At 43.2% G+C, this 18919-nt stretch overlaps 1 protein-coding gene across 11 annotated transcripts in view; it reads left to right on the forward strand.

Moving 5' to 3' along the window:
* The window catches only part of NFIA (nuclear factor I A), a 256456-nt gene that overhangs the window by 155193 nt on the left and 82344 nt on the right, over positions 1 to 18919 (forward strand). For 10 of the 11 annotated variants that reach the window (XM_075508866.1, XM_075508865.1, XM_075508875.1 and 7 more), the window contains one exon: positions 9390 to 9464. The exons of the other annotated variant lie outside the window; for it this stretch is intronic. In XM_075508866.1, coding sequence (XP_075364981.1) covers positions 9390 to 9464 — 75 coding nt within the window. The remainder of the gene's footprint in view (positions 1 to 9389; positions 9465 to 18919) is intronic. 11 annotated transcript variants of the gene reach the window in all.

The following is an 18919-nucleotide window of genomic DNA, read 5'->3' on the forward strand; positions in this document are numbered from 1 at the left end:
CATGCTGTGTTTGAAATATCAACTGGATTTAAAAGAAGGCTTTGTGCTTCACCATGGACCTTTCTTAGCCTCCTGCAGATGGTCCCTATTGCTGAAAAGAGACATGACTTGGTGAGACGGGGAGACCTCCGTGCCGTTTTTTCGTGCTGCTCTAATCCTGCTTTACACCCATAAAGGACTTCAGTCCTTAAGCCCTTACCCTCTTTCTCCTAAATATTAAAATTATTTTCCTCAGTGTCATACCGTATTAAAGCAGAATGAAAATGGGTTTAACAATTGCTGGCATGGGGCTTCTGTACAGCATGTGTGTCACAAATCATGTCACTTTTCAGCAATAGGGCTGCTGCCAGCGGGAGGCTCAGAAATGCTCATGTTAATCAAAAATTTTAATTTCAAATCAAATTGACAGTTTACACATGGTGAGAAATGCTTCTCACCATGTGATATTTCAGTATGCTACACTGGGCAAAATGGGTGCACTTTCCTGTTAAGAATTTTGACTGCAGTATCTGCAAATTTATGGGTTTCAGAGTATTGGGTATGGTGAGTAGTTGATCTAAGGGAGCCCCTTGGAGAATAGGAGACAGAAGGGTTTTCATGCAGCCTGGCACTGGTGAGCCGCTGTTGGCACATGCTGCTGGAGAAATGACAGGTATTCAATAAACATCACTATGGTTAAGAGGAAGATTTAAAGGAGGGAGGGGCTGCAGTGCTATAAACAGGATTTGAAACAAATGTGCTTATTTCAGTCCGTGATTAGTCTGAATACCTAAGTATTCCACACCAGTTTTTAAATATCCTTACATTTATTTTCACACTGATGTTCTTCACACAGCATCAACAATAATATTTATGGCATTAATACTGTAGCTAAATTCTAATTTGAAGTAGTGTAAACCCAAGTAAACTCTGCGTGTACTGAGGCACGCTCCGTCGGTGCGAAGACCAGAACGTGGCTACGTGTCACGCTTACAGCACACAGCCCCAGCATCGGCTCCTACAAGCCCGTACTTCTGCCAGCAGCTTCCTAGAAGTCAGTGGCCAAAATTCAGGAGGCAAAATTTCAGTTGATACTTGATGAGGAGTAAGAGGAGCAAGGACAGTTGATAGAGCGTGTGCAATCGGCCCCAGACAAACGAGTCGTAGAAACCCAAGTTTCAGTCTGTACCAGAAATATGATCCTGACATCAAAAAATGTCCAGCTGAAAAGAAATTATCCTCACATTATTCTCTTTAGGAGGTTTTTCAGCTCTCTGGGGGGTCCTGAGGCTGACGCGATGCCTAGCTCGTGACATTGGGGCTTTCGTTTTACAAAGGGCTTGCAGGGGGAAAGGAGCGGGGACGGCAGTACCCGCCTTCTCGTGTCTCCCCCTCCAGTGCCCGTGTTTATCGTTCGCCTGCAAGGGTGAGAGGGTGGGTGGGTGCCCGTTGCTGGCAGCCCGGGGAGCGCCCTGCAGCAGCACTTGCCGTCAGCATCCCCGGGAAGCTCGGGCAAACCGGCTGGTTTCTCTGGGCTCGTGTGTACATTGAGTCATGCTTCGAACTGCGAAGCTGGACTGGCGATATCACCGCAGACCTTGGAGATCACAGCTGTCATTGCTCTTGTAACCACGGTTGATATGAAAATATGAAGATAAATAACTCCTTCATATTATTATTTTCAGGGAGGCAGGCTTTTCTTTTTATTACTCTTTTTATTGTTGGATGCCATAAATATTCCAGAATGATTATCCCAGGGTAAATTTCATCTCGTTTATGTCGAAAGGCTTTTGAGGAGCGCATTATTTTATAAGCTGCCAAATGAGTATGACCATTTATAATGATTTTTCTTCTTTTCTTTAATATTTGCTTTTTGGATTGAGGACCTGAAACAGAAATATGCTAATTTAAGACATCTGTTGTTTTTCAAGCTATAGGCCCCTATCGGTATTAATGCAGTTACTTTATTTATCAAATTTGGTATATGGTAGAGAGGGAGGTTCTTAATTCTTATCATTATATCAAAAAACTGTATTTAACTGATTTCTCACCCGCATGAGTACCAAAAAGTACCCTACAACGTTAGGAGTCATCAGAAATGAAAAACCACACCAGACATCTTAGATCTTGGAATGGTTTCCATTGCACAAGGTCCTTAACATGAACTTGAAGGGCTTTCAATGTTTCAAGAAGACCTTTGTCTTCAAGAGAAAGGAACTATCCTTGTGCCCTCCGCTCGGACAAAACCTGACATGATTGATTCCGATCTATAATCGGTTCATTAACATTAATAAGTTGCCATTAATTCCACTATCTCTGCACTTAAATACAAAATGAGCTGAATCTCCTAAGAGCTGAAGCTGCCGTGGATCCGTGCAGGATCAGGCTGTTGGTGACACAGCCAGCCTGATGCCACGTTCGCTCCGGTCCACATTTATTAATTTGTTACCCAGACATGACACATATTGAAATAATAATTACCGTTGTTATTATTAGAGATTCTAAAACGGCATGAGTACGAAAGGTGATGCGCAGTGAGACACTACATGTGTATTTCTGTTCTGATTCACCTCGGGAGAACGCCCGTCGTGGCGGGCCGGGTAGATTCCCAAGCGAAGGTGTGAGAGTCCTTTCTCCAAGCCACCTCCCAGCACCTTGAGATGTTGATTCCCGATGGCCACCGACAGTATGCAAACCGTATGGAAACAGAGCTGAACTTGAGCACTGGTATCAGAAAACTAGCAGCGCTTCACAATTTTACTGTCTGCTAGATCCAGCCATTTTAGCTAAAACCCAAAAAGGCAAATCATTTACCAATGGTTTTGCATATTGTGAAGGGTTAACAAAACTTCCATTATCACACTCTATTAAGCCAGGACCAGGAAACAATTTCTAATCAACACTCAGATCTGGGCAGGGATTGTGCAGTCTTTTGTAGGAGGCCTCAGATCTGTGTTCTCTATTCTCACATGCTCACTTCCAGCTGTTGTCATTGAAATCCCACATAATCTCCCCGGGTCAAAGGGCAGTCATCCATGACTGCCGCTGTTAGGAGGTTATGCTGATTTCTGTTGTCAAATATTGGCCCTTTTCTCTTTCAATCACTCCCATTCTACTTTTTTTAACAAGAAAGATCCAGCCTAGAATTGTATTACATGACTTTAAAGTCTTAAAAGTGTTCCTCTATTGTACTAACACGACATGCCCTGGACGGTCTAATCCATCCTGCTATGGGCCACAAAGAAAGTTCTAGTGCTTCTTAAAACCTCAGCCAAAGGCAGGTAGGCGAGCCGGAGAGAATAACGGCGTATCTGACAAGTGGCCCAGCAGTTATTTCATAAGAAAATGTGTAATTTGTCCAAGGTGAACTATTGCTGTGGCATTAAAATTAAATCGGAAATAACAAGCCAAAGTGGAAGTGGGAGCATTTGTCAGGGAACAAGAGAGGTTTCTGTATCACCTTTAAAGTATAATATCTTGCTTAACTCTTCTATAAAAAGTCCATGAATTAAAAATGTGGTATAATTTACCATTAAAGGTTTATCACTTACAAATTTGAGGACTGCATTTTGTACAAAGCAATTAAAATGAGGCCGTTGTGCCAGCTCAGGAGATTGGTATTTGGGGTCTGTTGGTAAATGCAGATTTCGTTCCAGTTATGTGCGATATTCAGGCCTGCGTTCAGCTCCCTCGTGCTGTCTTCCATCTGAATGGGAGAGACATTCACTTGGACAGAGCGTTGTAGCTGGGACAGACGGTCTCTTCGACCTCCACATTTGTTTTAGATGCGAAGTTAGCGTATGTGGTCTGGCCCCCTGGATCTAGCTTTCCATTTCCAGCGTGGGGCAGTGACCAAGTACCTCTTGGTGGACTCCACTGCTGTTACCCCGGGCAGGGTGAGCAGGTACGAGCGCCCGGGCAGGGGCTGGTCTCAGCCCGGGGTGCTCCCCCCAGCCACCCAGACTTGCCCTGGAGGCGGACGCTTCCCAGAAGCGAGGTGCACCTTCCTCCCTGCGCGAGCACGTGGCACGCAGCCACGGTGCCACACTGCCTGCAGGACCCTGCGCCTGGGCAGAGGGATGTGTTTCTGGAAGGGAGTGCGGTCGTGGGGCTGCCGCGGCTGGGTCAGCCCAGGCTTAATAAACTCACCTTCCAATTAAGCAGAGTATAAATGTTATGAAGGTCTTGACCGAAGCGCGCATATTCTGTCCTTTCTCTTTGCTGGAGAACGCAGATTAGGACTAACGCTATCACTCCCACCCTCCTGAGCCAGTGCAGCCGTGGCACAGCTAACCTTTTGGGAGCCCTCGAGGTGATCCGCGTTCCCTCTGATAACATCCCCTCTCTCAAGGCCTGCATGTGCTGTGTGATACAGACGTTAATTTTCTAATCAATATTATTGCTCCACATTGTTTGTGAAACATGGGATTATCTAGATAGAGGATAAACCCAAAAGGAATCAAGTTGCACTTTGAGCAGAGAGAGCTTTTCTTTTAATCAGGCATTTGGTTAAGATAATAGGCTTGAGACCCTAATTGATTATTACTATTTTAAGGTTTTAAGATGGCTATGTATAGTGAGATGCTGAACATGAAAAAGGCTTTAGAAAGGGCTTCAGTGCTAGTTTGGGGGACTCGCGTAATTTCAAAACACTGAAAAGGAATAAAAGTCTCCCAAAAAGCTGTTCTCCAAAGCTTAATACATTGCCACTCGGACTGTAGTGGAAGAGAAATAACTGGATTTGGACTTTTTCATCTTCAGAGGAGTAACTCTTTCCCAGTTTTATTTAAGCTTGGATTTCAGGAAACCAGCTGTATCTCTGTTTAGAAAATACCTTGTATATTTATGGTGCGATCTAACGATTTTATAATAAAAATAATACTGTTGGATTACACAAGGAAGCCTGCTAATTAAATAACAATAATACCTTGAGCACCTTGAAAACATCTTCTGATATTCAATTAAGGAACAATAACCCGATGAACTTTAACCTATAGACCATATTCAGACTTTCTACATAAAAGTAATTGCATCAGTCATGATTTTCTCAAGCTACAACACAAGCTCTTGATTGGTAGCTCAACGTCTGAGACTCCTTTTTACAGCATTAATTGGGAAAGCAGACAATACTCTCCCTGTAAACTAGATTTTAGGACGAAGGTTAGTTGCCTTTGTACACGTTTACTCATTGAAATAGGAATGTTTGCTTAATAATTCAAAACAAATAGCATTAGACAACAAGTCCTAATCCTGATTTCTCCTCTGCCAGTGTAAATTAGGAGAAAATTAGGTGAAACTCTATTTGATCAGTGTAGAAAGACTTGTTTAAAACTTCTTTGAGATCAGAATTAGGCTCCAGCAATTCAAGCCTTTTCTTCTGGCTTCTTTACTGGGTTCGAAAAGAAGAATATGTAAATCGCATTATGAATTTTCTCCCCAATTAAAGCAGTCATCAAGTTATGGGAAAACATTTTTCATGTGGTACTTGTTATGATAGCGTTGCATTGTGTTTGTATGCTATACCAAACATGCGACTGGGTAATGGCATATTACTTATTAGTTAGTATCCTGATCTGCTTTATTCAATTTGGTCTTATTAGCCTGGGGTTTTTTCCCCCTTGGGGGAAGAACAATCATCCTCGTGAGGTCTGGTGTAATGAGTTAACTCCTAGCTGGACCTAGACTTGGGTTGAAGGCAATGATTCAACAATATATTTAAATACCTGCTTAACTTTGTCAGCCCATCTTTATTTGGCAGGGCAAATAAGCATGTGCTTTAGTCAAGCATGTGATTAAAATTAAGCACGTGCTCTAACTGCTTTGCTGAGTCAGGGCCTGCCTTGGCTAGCCAGGTGTCTTAATTTATACCCAGAACTTCAGTGAATGAGCTCTGTTAGTTTTTTATAAAGTGAGTAAAAATTCTCTCATCCTCATTTTGAACACCTGCTTTACTACCAAAATGTGACTGTCGCACAAAGCTGTGGAGATAACCAGATCATATACAGCAATTTCAATGTCCTATCTTTGGGATATTTAGCAAAAGTATCACAGTGCACGTATTTCAGTAAAGTGCCATATGAAAAGTAAATCTTGCAAGCTTTCAAGATGTTTAATCATCTTTTCAGTAAAGGAGCTCTTTAATGCTAACATCTGCATATGTAATTGCTTGACTTCACCTATTTTTTTCTCATTCAGAATTAAGTGGAACAGCCAAATTGATATATTTTTGCATTTTGACCCCTGTTAATAGGCGCAAAATGTTTACTTCACATATTTTGTCAATCCTGCTATTTCCCAGTCATTCTTCTTTTACATGTCTAGCTTCTTTGTCCTGTTTCTCTCATTTTCTTGTTGCACTGTTATCACAGCTCAGCAAAAGCTACAGTCTTAGGCCTGGATTTGCAATCAGAACCATCCAGGCAAACCTTTAAACTTTCATGGAGTTCTACTGAACTGTGAATTCGCAGACCAACCGTGCAGCGAATTGAGTTCAAGATACAACTCTAAGCCAAGGGCATTGCTTTTATGGGTATCGATATTATTAATGATTGGCGAGATGAGTCCCTGATTTCCTAATGTTTATAAGTAAATAACAAATTGGAGAATTGTGAAATTCACCTTTCATTTGTGAAATGTTTATTTTCAGTATTGAAGGATGAAAATCTAATCACTCTCATTGCGTGCTGTTGTTTAATGATTACTATTACATGTACACGCATAAGAAATGTTCCTACAGAAATAAGTGGACATTTCAAGTATACCCAGCAAAATAAGAATAATGAAGTTAGCAGGCCCAAGCGAACTTACTCAACTTTTCTCATGTCTTGCGGGACCCTGAGAGCTAAGAATGTATTTGAAACCATCGTACGGCATTTTCATTTCTGGTTTTACCTGTGTTTGCTAGGTTAAGGTAACGCAGTTAGCTGTGTGACAATCATGTTTTTATTGGCTGATTACAAAGGGCTCTAGACTTTCCCTTAAAAAATCAGCCAGATGTCCTACCGTAGCTGTGATTTGTGTTTTACTTCTGTATTTAAATTTCACCTTCACTCTTAGTGTGATAGGAACATGCCTGAGAAATGCAGGTGGAAGTGGACACCAGAGCAGAGCCAGTATGGTGCCCTTTGAAAAAACAACACGTGACAGATGTTCGTAGCATTGCTGAATGCACTTCTGGAAGTTGCTCAGATACTGCCATGATGAGCACAGTATGAGAAGTTATATAGCATAGACTGGCTTCCCTACGAAGGGCTCTGCGGAGTAGTAAGCGTCCTGGCCCTGATCCAGCAAGGCACTTAAGCATATGCTTAATTTTAGGCACATGAGTGGTTTCAGTGAAGACCTAAGAGAATTATTTTTAATTCACAGATCATTTAATTCAATAGGCAGGTCTGCTGCAGCATATGAAAAGTAGATCTTCATATTAAAAATACTTGGGAAATTGTCAATGAACAAACGTTGTGTATGGCCAGCAACCATTTCTAAAAAGCCGTATGATGTAGTCATCACCTTTATTATGGTAACATGTAAAGCAGATCAGGCAAAAGCATTTACAATTATCTGAGAGCTATTTCTAAGTTGAAAATAAGGAAAAATAAAAGCTTGTAAGAACATTTTTTCATTTGAAGTAGAGAAAAATTTATTCTCTTGATGTAAATAAAAACCTTGTTTGCAGATTGAGGAATTTGTTTGTGTTGAATTTCAGCATCAATTTCAATATTTTATAGTACATTTATCTACAGCTGGAGCATGACAGATTTGTGTATATTTATATGTTTGTGTACATAATACATATGTATACACACATACACAAGGATGCCCAAAGATATACATATACACAGTTTGAAAACTCATCATTATTGCTGAAGTATAAAAACATGCCTGATGTAGAAACTTGTCTCAAGTCTGTTAGCTTAGCGACTGCGTTCATCTGGCACCGTAGGATCCTCACAGAAACAGGGAAGATCTTCTGTGCAGGAGCAGAATTCACTGAGGACTTGGCTGGAGACGAACGGCTGACCTCCCTCCAAATCTCTCCTAAACCTTTCCCTGACATGTCACCGTCTGTAGTCCTGCACACAAGATGCGTTTCTTTTACTTGCCATTCTGCAGGTAGAAATGGCAATGGGATATGGGGTTTTTTTAAACAACTCCAAAAGAAAGACAGGAGAACAAATATGCAGCTGGCATTAGTCCTATTGCTCTGGTCACTATAGGAAGGTGCACAGGTATTGCTGTGATGAGCACGGGGTACGGTAGAATATACTGAACGTAGGGAAATTGTACTGAACCTGACAAACAATTAACAACGGAGCAGATGGTGCCCCTGCGAAACATGCAATAATATATGTGTGCATGCGCTGGAATCAGTGACTCTAAGTAGGACAACCTAAAAAGGTATGCCACTTATCCTGTGGACAAGTAGGACTTTACAGTTCTTTTAATAATCTCTTTATCCTGAGATTTCTCCTTTGACCCTGATTTCAAAAGCAGGAGGTCAGTCTGGCCGACTCACTGCAGACCTCTAATTGAAGTCCAGATATGTCCCACGTGAACTGCTGTATCCCACTCCGCACACTTACACTGGGTTGCAGCCCGAAAGCTGCTCCTTTTGTAATTGATCATACCCGTGAAAATTAAATGAACATTTGGTGGTAGGCATGTTTTCAGAGAAGAAGGAAAACACTGTTATGTAAAGTGTAATAACATTTTGATACCAAGTGTAGAGGCATTCCTTGCACAAGGGAGGCGAGCGTGGAAGCGTATGCCCTGGTTCCTAAAGACAGTCCAAAGCTCAAAGTTAACACTTTTCTTATGTGGAGATTTATTTTTCTTTTCAAAAGCTAGTTTTAAATGTTAGGAGCTTTTTTTTTTTTTGTGGGAAAGGCATTAATTTAATTTTTAACCAGCTGCTATTTTAAGATTTCCCTAGTGTAACCTTAGAAAATGAAGAGTACATCTTTAAATCTTGTTTTGTTTGAATGAATGGGTAGATAATCCTGATCAGATGTTTCTTTAGAGAATAATGTTTAAAACGATTATGGAACTTAGCTGTCCTGTCTGTTTCCTAGGTACAGTATTTTCATTTCAATTGTGAAGTCATTAGGGGTCATCCAAGGTAACCGTTTATTAAAATAGTCCTCTTTTGTTTCAGATTTCCTGTTGAGATGCTTTAACATGTAAAAATCTCCCTGCTGATGTGTCATGTTAGCTTTCCTAACCTCTAGATAGAAACCACAAAGCAGCCTACATAGCTGTATGACTAGTTACCCACCTACATAAACAATAATTACTGCTAAGTGGGAAATTAGATGTCACATTTTAAGTCTAAATGAAAGTAAAGTATTTGAGAATACTGTCATTAAATGCTTAAGGTTAATCGCAGTTCTCTCACTCTGTTTGTTTTGTAGGACATTTGGGCTTCCAGGACAGTTTTGTCACATCAGGTGTTTTCAGTGTGACTGAGCTAGTAAGAGTCTCACAAAGTAAGTATCCTTTTGTGGCCGGTTTATGTGGTTTCTGCAATCCCAGTTTTTTTCTTTGATTCTTATCGTGCCCCTTCCCCAATTCAGAAACAGCATCTTGAAAATTGAGAGTCTCTTCGCCCCGCTTCTCTCCAGTGGACAGTGTTTATGTGCCACTTCTTTTAATGTGGGAAAATAAAATAGCATCATTTAAAAAAGTAAATAAAAAGATTTTAATTCTGCAAACTTACATGTGCAAGTCGATCAGCTTATCCAGTGCCCAGCTGAAAATGGGCAGACTCTGTATCAGAGTGCAGATAAATGCCTACAAAGATCAGCTTACCCAGTGGATCCCTTGCAGGATCCGAGGACTGTATTTTAACCAGACCTCTAGAAATGACATGATCTGTGCCTGGAAATTTTCTTATGCTGCTTGTGCACATTGTGTTCATCCATGCCACGCATACATGTGTTTGTACACTTGCAAATTGATGAACTCGTTAATAATGCCAGCAACTCTACCAAGTTCAGCTCTGATAATCTCAGCTGTGCAGAGGCATACATCTTGACTTCGCAAGGCCTGCGTTTTCCATTAACTGTATGGAATTCTGTCTTCTAGAAGGATTTGTTTTTTGACCTTTGAAGAATGCTAATGCCCCCAGCATGAATGACACAGTGCAGCATGATCATTAGAGGCTTGTCAATACTCACTAACAACAGTGAATTAAGAGTACCTGTCACCACCCTGTTCCATTGATCAAAGGTGCATTGATTGTATTTTGCTATGACATAATCCAGATCGTCCAAGGAGAGTGTATGGACAGTCTCTTGCAGAGAGACTACTGGTAAGCCAGGGCCGTAGGCACTAGTCCTTTGGGGATCTTCTCTGCCGCTAGTGTAGAGCTGTGCAGTAACATCATGTTGTCACCAATTACCACTGCTCCAGATGAACCACTCAACTATGTGCCCCTTTAAAACCTTAGGGTTTGTAACCAATCTCTTTAGCACAGCCAGTGATAAAAATGGTTATCCTCCTAGATAGCAGGAATATTTGTTTATGTATTGGGTCTGAGCATGTAGTTTAGGTCCTTCTGGGGCTGGAATCTAACCGGCACAAACCTAGCAGAGAATCTCTGGGTTTGAGTCAGAACACAGAGTTTCTGTAAGGATTTTCCTGTTTTATTTTCTCTTTCGGAAAGACTTGCACTAGCTAGTAAATTGGCTTTATATTCAAAAATAGGATGCTACAAGGGAAGCATGGCAAGTGGGAGATACATGAATGTCAGAGCTATATGTGCTGGAGAGAGAGACAGAGGGAGAAAAAGTTTAAGGCAGACATTTCTCCTGAGTTTTCTTCCCTGACAACTTGTGGGAATTTTGTGAGAAGGACAAAGTTAAGAGGACTTAGAAGTCAAGAGGAGCTGCTGAGCGCTCAGCACATTTGCAAATCAGTCATTTACTCAAGTGCTTAAATAGGGACTTTGACATCTAACTCACTGTACTGTGTACGTTAACTTGCTGGTACCTGCAGCATGGTGGACAAAACCAAGTTATCACCAGTCTTTGAACATCTCCATGTTATGTCACTTTATTTCAGTGTGACAGCATAAGGCTTTTGAAGCCCAAAGGGTTCACCCTCCCCCTCTGCAAGGCATCCCACTTCACCACAATCTTATCTTCACTGTAGGAGCCCTACACAGCAGAACTGCCTCTGGATTCTGTCAGCTGTGCTTCATGTGTGCACAGGACAGGGCTGCTAGAAAAGTGCCCCCGTTCAGGACTTCAGCCTTCACAGCCAGCCCCAGTCCCAGCCTGGCTGGCATTGACCTCATGAGCGTCATGTTTCATGTCTATTAATCTTCCATTATATTTTACCGTAACTAAACTAAAACGTTGTGTATCAGAAATCCTAGCATTCAGCATGTTTTGCAAACTATGAACTGTGTCCGAGACGTTCCCTCTGCTTGCCGTTGAAATGCACCAACTCCAAGGGTAGGGCACCTGCACACAGGAAGAGCAGGACAGGCATGAACTTCACTGGGAATAAGAAGGGAGGTGCTGGTGGGCAAAATAAAAAGATTCAGCTTTTATCTGTTCCAGACACAGGGGTTTGCACTCTTTTTCATGAGCTCTTTAATAATCCTGGGAGGTCAAGACCTCAGTTTTATATCCTGTCTACAAGCCAGCACCTCTACCAAAAATAGTGTCCCCAAAGCATATCGGGATATCACTTCAGAACTGACTCGGAGGGAAGAATGCCAGCAACTGATTTAGCTACACTGCTTTTGATAGCACCCTGGATTTTCCTTGGAGATGCCCCAGACATGTACTGACCAGCCGTAACCTTGTTTACTTTGTGAGGTCTGAGAAGCCCACAGCCTGACATGCCGTGGCTACCCAGTAGGATATGTTTAGTGTAGAGTCTAGCAACAAATTTCCAGCGAAGTCAGTATGAATTCGCCTGCTAATATTCAAAGAATTATTTAACATAACAGCAACAAAGTAATTGCTGCATATTTGGCTAAATAGGCAGGCGAGGTCTTAAAGAGTGTGCTTTTCAATATAAACCTTGCTGGGTTGTCTACCTGTTCCCATGTCTTGATTTGAGAACAGTCCATGGGTTACTTTCATGCTGGGGAGCTCACCTTATGAACAGCCATCACCAGACTCACCAGCAGCTATTAACAGTCTGTAGCTTGAGTAATCAAAATGTCCTCAGTCCGTTCTCTTGGTTTTACTTTCTAAAAAGTCATTGCTCCTACAGAAGCCACCGTGGCTAGGGAAGGAACGAGCCTGCCCATCCACAGCGGGCCCTCACGTTTAGTCTCTGCTCTCCGCCCAAGTGTGCTCTGTGTTGGCTTTACAAAGAGGTCATCTTTGTGTGTGCCCATTGCCATGTTTCTTTCCATGCTTGCTTTTGATAATATGATGATAGAAATATGTGATTTCCCACAGTTTTAACTGGCCTGTGGTTTGCTGCTGTTATCTAAAATTAATCTTACGAAGTATTATCGGTAGCAATTATGTGCCAGGTTTATTTAGTAAAGTTCCCAGAGGTCCACATGGCAAGGAGTCTCAAGCAATAGGCAGTTGTCTCCGTCATGCAAATTTGGGAAATGAATTAATCAAGCAAAAGGTCAGCTGTTACCATTATCTATCTTACCTATCAGTGCTGATCATCACAGTTTCTGTGAGCTATTGAACAAGTCTAGACTGTTTCGGTAACAGAAACTTGCTTCTTTCAGTCCCATAGATGCAGATTTTCTTTCGAAATGCTACCCAGCTACTGAATCTTGCAGAGCCTAGTAAAATAGAGAAAGTAGATCATAAATGTGCATCCAAAAACCAGATAGACCCCTCTCCACCCGGTCTGATGTGGATGTTGCAGACCATGCTGTCAGTTCTCCTACATTATTAGCAAGCGGGCGAAGGGTGTGGGCTCCTTTCTAAGTGTTGTCTGTCACCCCAGATACTGGGGAGACCCCTTCAGATAACAGAGACTTCATTCTTCCATCTCCAGAGAGGTTTGGGCTGACAACAAAAGGCTCAGCAGCAGAAGCGTTAGAGATGTACATGCTTTGTGAACTGACAGCCAGCTGTTGGCGAAGCAAACCCTTCTCCCTCTCTACCCTTGTTAGGAAAATATTCCACTCACTGGGTGCAGCTATCTGCAGGGCACTGGAGAATACCCTCTGCAAAAGGTGCTGGCAGAGGGGTGGCTGTGGTGCCAAGCCACTGCCAAGTGTACAGTCCCGTTCGCTTGGCAGAGGCTGGCAGGCTGGAGCAGGGAGAGAGGCATGGGGAACGCTGTTCCCCTCTTGGCTTTGAGTCTGCACCCTGTGCTCTTGTGCAGAGAGCTGCTGGGAAGATCTCCTCCCTTGGAGGTCCTTCAAGCAGCCAGATAAACTGCACTGCCCAGGATGTGAAGAAAGATTTAGGATTTATGAACAATCGCTAGAGCCAAATCAAACACATTTGTTTTGTGCTGTGTTATTTGTCAAAATGACATCATTCTTCATGCTGATAAACAAGGGAATTCTGACTGCACCCTGGACTGAAAATGCCACGCTTTGAGTTTTAAGATGTTAGCTGTGTGCAGTAAGGAGCTGTACGGACCAAGTGGGGCGACTTTTAATCCTTCTAATGAGCCAGTGAAACCACAAGCACACAAGCGTACACGCAGTTGCTTACCGCTCCTGTGTTTATACACGCAGAAATGGTCCGGCTAATTATCCCTGAGACAGTTACACTAATTCCAGAGGTAAAAGGTGCTTTTGTGGCCAAGGCATTTTGAAAAGCTCGAGATCCTGCAACACCGAGGCTGCTGGATGGGGTGGGTGCCAGACTTGGTTAGCGGCTGCTTTAGCAATGGGGGCAGGGGCTGAAGCTGTCCTTGCCGCGAGGCAGGCGGACAAGTGCTAGAAATGAAAGTAGTTGCCGCCGCTCCAGGCATGGAGCGTGGGTGCGACAGAGGAAACACAGCTTCCTCACGCCTTTCGTCCAGTGGCCAGGTAGAGCTGAAACAAACTGCGGGGAAAGTCCTGCCAGCCCCAGCACGTACTGGATGCCTATAGCAAGGCATGGGGTGCCCCGGCTGCTGGCATGGGTCTGGGCCAGGCAGGCGGCTGCAAAGGGCAGGGAGGATGCTGCTGCCTTCCTGTAGCCCAGGCGAGCAGAAGAGGCTCTCCTCCACGCAGAGCACGTGTGTGAAAGCCGGGGTGTAATAAAACAGCTCTCTAAACATCAGCCTATATGTTTTCTGCTATACTAAGCATTACAGTAGTGAAGGTAGTTAAAGTCAGCAGCATGAAAATTAACATTTAAAAAGATACTCTATATTCCTTAGCAAAGCACTGCTATCCAAAACACACTGTTTGGGCTTAGGTATGAGAGGAAGAAAAAAAGATTATAATAAAAAATAGACTGCAGGCATAGAGTGAACAGTTGCCGTGACCTTGCCTTTTGTATGCCATTACACAATTCAATGGCAGTCCACTCAAACCTTGCTCTCGATCAATATCCTATTAAAGCAGCACAAAAAGTCTCTATAAACTTAGTGGTTAGCTATGTTTATAAATGGAACTCAGCATAATTAGATGGTCAATAGCAGGCTGTACTTGTAATTTTAAAATGAACATCACACATTTCATATCTGTTGTATTCGGCAAAACCTCTTTGAGTCTAACGATACAGTGTGTAGGAAACAAAGGCCTTGCAAAAAAAAAAAACCCAGCTCCCCTTCCCCTCTCGGCAGCAGCAGTGTAGTGTGTTTCCCTTTGTTTATGGAGTCACAACACAGGAAAAAGTTTATTAGTCAAATGTCATGTTTCTCCCATTTAACCTTAAACACATTATCACTTTGCTGCAGTGTTACATATGTAATGATCTTAGTCACATCCCAGCCCCTTTGTAAAAATAAATACATAAAAATGGAAAAAAAAGAAACTAAATATTATATGACTAAAAGAGAGTGCCATATTCCAAGGAAGACAAATGCCAGCCTGGCTGGTTTTATTTAGTGGGTTTCCTGTTCTGTAATTCAATAAATTTTTCAAAATAAATATTCCAATTGGGTTAAGTCAGAGGGCTTTTTGTTAATTTCTCTGTTATTTTTCTTGACATTTCGGGTGAAGATCTGAGCTAACAAGCTGGCAGCGGAGGGAGCAGGCTGGCAGCAAGGGCGATGCTGCCCCGTGTCCCGGGGAGTAGCACAGTGCTGGTGCTCAGGCAGAGGCACCCACCTTCCTCCTCCTCCTTTTGGGCAAACTAGCTCCTCCTGCCCCTCAGAGCGAGCGAAACGTGTCCCGTCTGCACAGGGATGTTTTGGTGATGCCAGCAGCTGAAAGGGGAGCTGAGGTCAGCATCGGTTTGTTTGCTTAGAAAGCCTGCGCACACCAGCAGGCTGGGTGTTAGGGGAAGAGGGGTCCTTCCTCCTTGCCCCCTGCCAGGTTGGAGCCCTGGGTCAGATGACATCTTGATGCCGGCACGTAGGTGGAGACTATTGTTTTGACTCGCAACTGCAATTTCTGACATCCTTTCCTGTTTGGGAGATGCTCCTGAGCTATCAGAAGGTCACTTTGCTGCAGAGCATTTCTTGGGGGGGGGAAATGGCGTGTTTTTAATGTCGTTGCCTGGAGTTTCTGCAGGCTGCAGCGTGTAACAGCTGGCTGTGCTGGAGTGGAGCTTCCCAGCCACGCTGCTGCTTCACGCGGGGCCAGAGCCTGTTCCTGGGGCGTAGGAACAGGGGTGTAGGGAGGTTGCACGGTGAATCGTCACATGCTACAATGAAGAGGGTTAATTTAGACAGAGTTTTGCCACAGTTTGCACCACTTTGATCCCTTTGCTCACTCTCTGGAGCTGCAGCCTTTGCAGGGAATCTTGCAAATAAATGCAAGCGTTCCCTTTCCATCAGCTTTCTGGGCCTGTACAAGGTGGACAGTCTGCAAAGGCAGCATGAAGAGCCATTTGGAGCAGGCTCAGATGCCTCCTGGCTGGGCTAGCTGCACCGTGCCCACTCTCGTGGCGTGTTGCACTGCAAAACACAAGCGTAAGTAGAGGAGGCAGATGCCAGGCAGTGAGCTCCCCGCAGCCGAAGCCCAGCGCAGGAGGTGCGAGGTGTGGCTCAGCTCTGCCGAGGCTGAAGCAGAGACAGAAAGCATGCATGGCTTCAACCAAATTCCAGCCAGGAAGAGGAAGCAACCTTCCGCCATGCGGATGAAAAACGTTAACCTCTTCCTGACAGTCTCAGGGTGGGCTCTACACGTCGGCACGTTGCTGTGTTTTATGATAGTAAATGGGGTAACTGCGAGCAAAGGTACCCTTTGCTGAAAGGCAGGCACCGAATGTGTGCCTGTCAGGAAGGCAGGAGAAGGGATTTCAGAACAGCTTAGCCCCGTGCAGCGTTTGCCACAGCACTTCTAGGGCCAGAGACCTTGGGCTGGTTGTAGCAGGATCGTGGCTCCTGCATAAGGGTTGCCAAGGGGTTTCGGGTATTCGCCGCCATAGGCCAGCCAGGCACTTTAACCTCTGCTGCTTGGTGTATATTAAAGGTGAGTTTTGTTCTTTAACCCTCAGGTTGCAAGCAGGCTCTTGAGTGTGGCAAGGTGGTTTGGCCTGTGACAAAGCATCCTTCATGTTTGCTACCCGGGCGGAAATTACTGTGTGATTAGCCCTTTCTACTTTGTGCTGAGTTTACACAGCGTTAGCCATACGTTGTTCCTACCCCACCCCTGCTCTGGAGATACATTTCATTTTTCTATAGGGCCAGTTCAAGGGTTGGAACAGAAACGTGCAGGATTTGGGGAGAGAGCGATAAACAGAGGGAAGTGAGAGAAAGAAGAGAAGCGTTATCCAGATGCCAGTTTTTCTTCCATATCTGTTTGGAATAAAACCGATTCATAAATCTTGCAACGGCTAGGAAATTCATCATGCCTCAGAAAGAAACTGTGCTTTAATTTAGTGCTTGCCTTTTTATGTTCCTGTTTGGAAAATAGTATGTTTAACCTGTAAGTTAGGCTCTGGTAGATAGAGGGTGCAGAGGAATTGATCAGCAAAGGGTTTACAGAGCACAAATCTGTTTGGCAAGGAAGTTGCTGAAAACTGTGGAGTAGATGCTGCAGAGAGTACCTTTATGATTGATTTCCATTCAAGTCAGACTGACTGCAGTGTGGTCATTTTTCTAACCCATAACTGCTCACACTGCAGCAGTCTGCTATCTGCAGGGTGTCTGAATTATAGCAGTCCGTGTCCGTGTTACCTTTTACACAAATCACTTACACCGGTTTATTTTTCCATGCAAATTCATCAGTTTTACAGCCTCTTGTAGCTGCTGTCAGGAAACTGTTGCAGAAAGCACAAATTGATAAAACGAGTTAATTTTACTATGCTTAATTTTTCTTTCTTTCTGTTAACACACCCTCTCACATACCCAGTCTGCAGGAAGCGTATGATAGTTAAGAGAAGATAACAAAGGATTTGAGTGTTCTTGTCATAAATTGCTTCCCAACTTAATTCCTTTTAATGATCATTCCAGATTTTCTCAAGTTTTAATGGCGTTGTGTATTTTCCGTCCCATGCTTTTAAAAGTCCGTGGCTATCCAGGCTGTTCCCTTTCTGTCTCAATGACGTTCTTAAAAGATCCTTGCCAAACAACAACTAATTGTCTTGTGGGGATGATGAGGCAGCTGCAAAGCTACATTATTCCTCTGTCAAATCTGACATTGTGAGCTCCTTAAGACTTGGGGTGAAATACTGGCCCCATTACAGTCAATGGCAGCACTCCCAGAAGCCTGTGTTTCAGCCCAGACATGTTAGCTGGGTGATAGGAGCTATCCTGTCTTCATTTCTTCACTCCTGCCCCGTTGGAGCGAAAGATTTTTTCATGTTTGAAAATGGGCCAGATTCTCAGACCAGAGATTAAACTTGGCTCAGCATCCTTGTGTGGCATTGAGACTGCTTCGCCTTTGTTGCTGTGAATCAGGGCTCTCAGACAATACGTTCCAGGCCAAGCTTGTGCATTTTATTGTGCAGTACGTCCTTTTTCAGATGTCTCTGAAATGTGAGAGAAAATCATGATTTGTAATTGTCAGCTCCCAAAGTTGTGTTGTCCTGTAAATAGCACTGGAACAGCAACAGTGGATATGGTACCATTCGCCGTATAGTGGCATTTCTTCGTGAAATGCATTATCTGTTGACTTTAGCATTAAACTGCTCTGTTCCTTTTCTGTTCCCAGAAGAATACGGCACATGGAGTTCATAGGCTTGTGCCTGCAAACTTCAGGGTGTGTAGGAATTCATGATGTTTTAATGTAAACCCAAGGCTCTAGGACAGGGAAATTAAAGGTATTCATATTCCTTACAATAAAACTTAGGTGCTGGATAAGGTAATGAGAGGTGAACAGTGAAAGCTAACTGCTGGATAAAAGTTTTTGAGAGTCATATGTCTCTAGCTCTGATTTAGCTAGAGGAGAGGCCAGAGGAAAACTCAGATGTTTGCAGGCAGAAAAGAACTCAGGTTTCTCATCTGCTTTTGTGCTTTCTCCAAGGAGCATTTGTAACCTCTGTGCTTGTGGATGTACATCAAGTATATACCAAAGGTCCTGAGGTGTGTATTTCCCTGCCTAGACTGCTTATAGATTATGCCAAGCACACTACAGGGATGATGCAGCCTATTTGTAACTATGCCAATAGATGCAATGTTGTCCTAAAAGCAAAAGCAACAAGTTTCATTAAATGTTAGAATGATATTAATAGAAAAGCAGTGCTTAAAGAAAGTCTTGCCATAATTGTTTAATTTTTTTTAAAAAAAGAATACCTTTGGAGGAATGTAAGAAAGAGTCGTGGAACATGGTATTCTTGATAAAATTTACACCTTCTTGATTGCAATGCCAGTTACCATTAGCATTTCCTAATTTCCACATCCCACCTGTTCTCATTGTGAAACTAAGCACACTTGTGAGGAAGAAGAAAGTGATTCT

The sequence above is a fragment of the Mycteria americana genome, chromosome 7, assembly GCF_035582795.1.
Source record: "Mycteria americana isolate JAX WOST 10 ecotype Jacksonville Zoo and Gardens chromosome 7, USCA_MyAme_1.0, whole genome shotgun sequence".
Lineage (NCBI taxonomy): Eukaryota > Metazoa > Chordata > Aves > Ciconiiformes > Ciconiidae > Mycteria > Mycteria americana.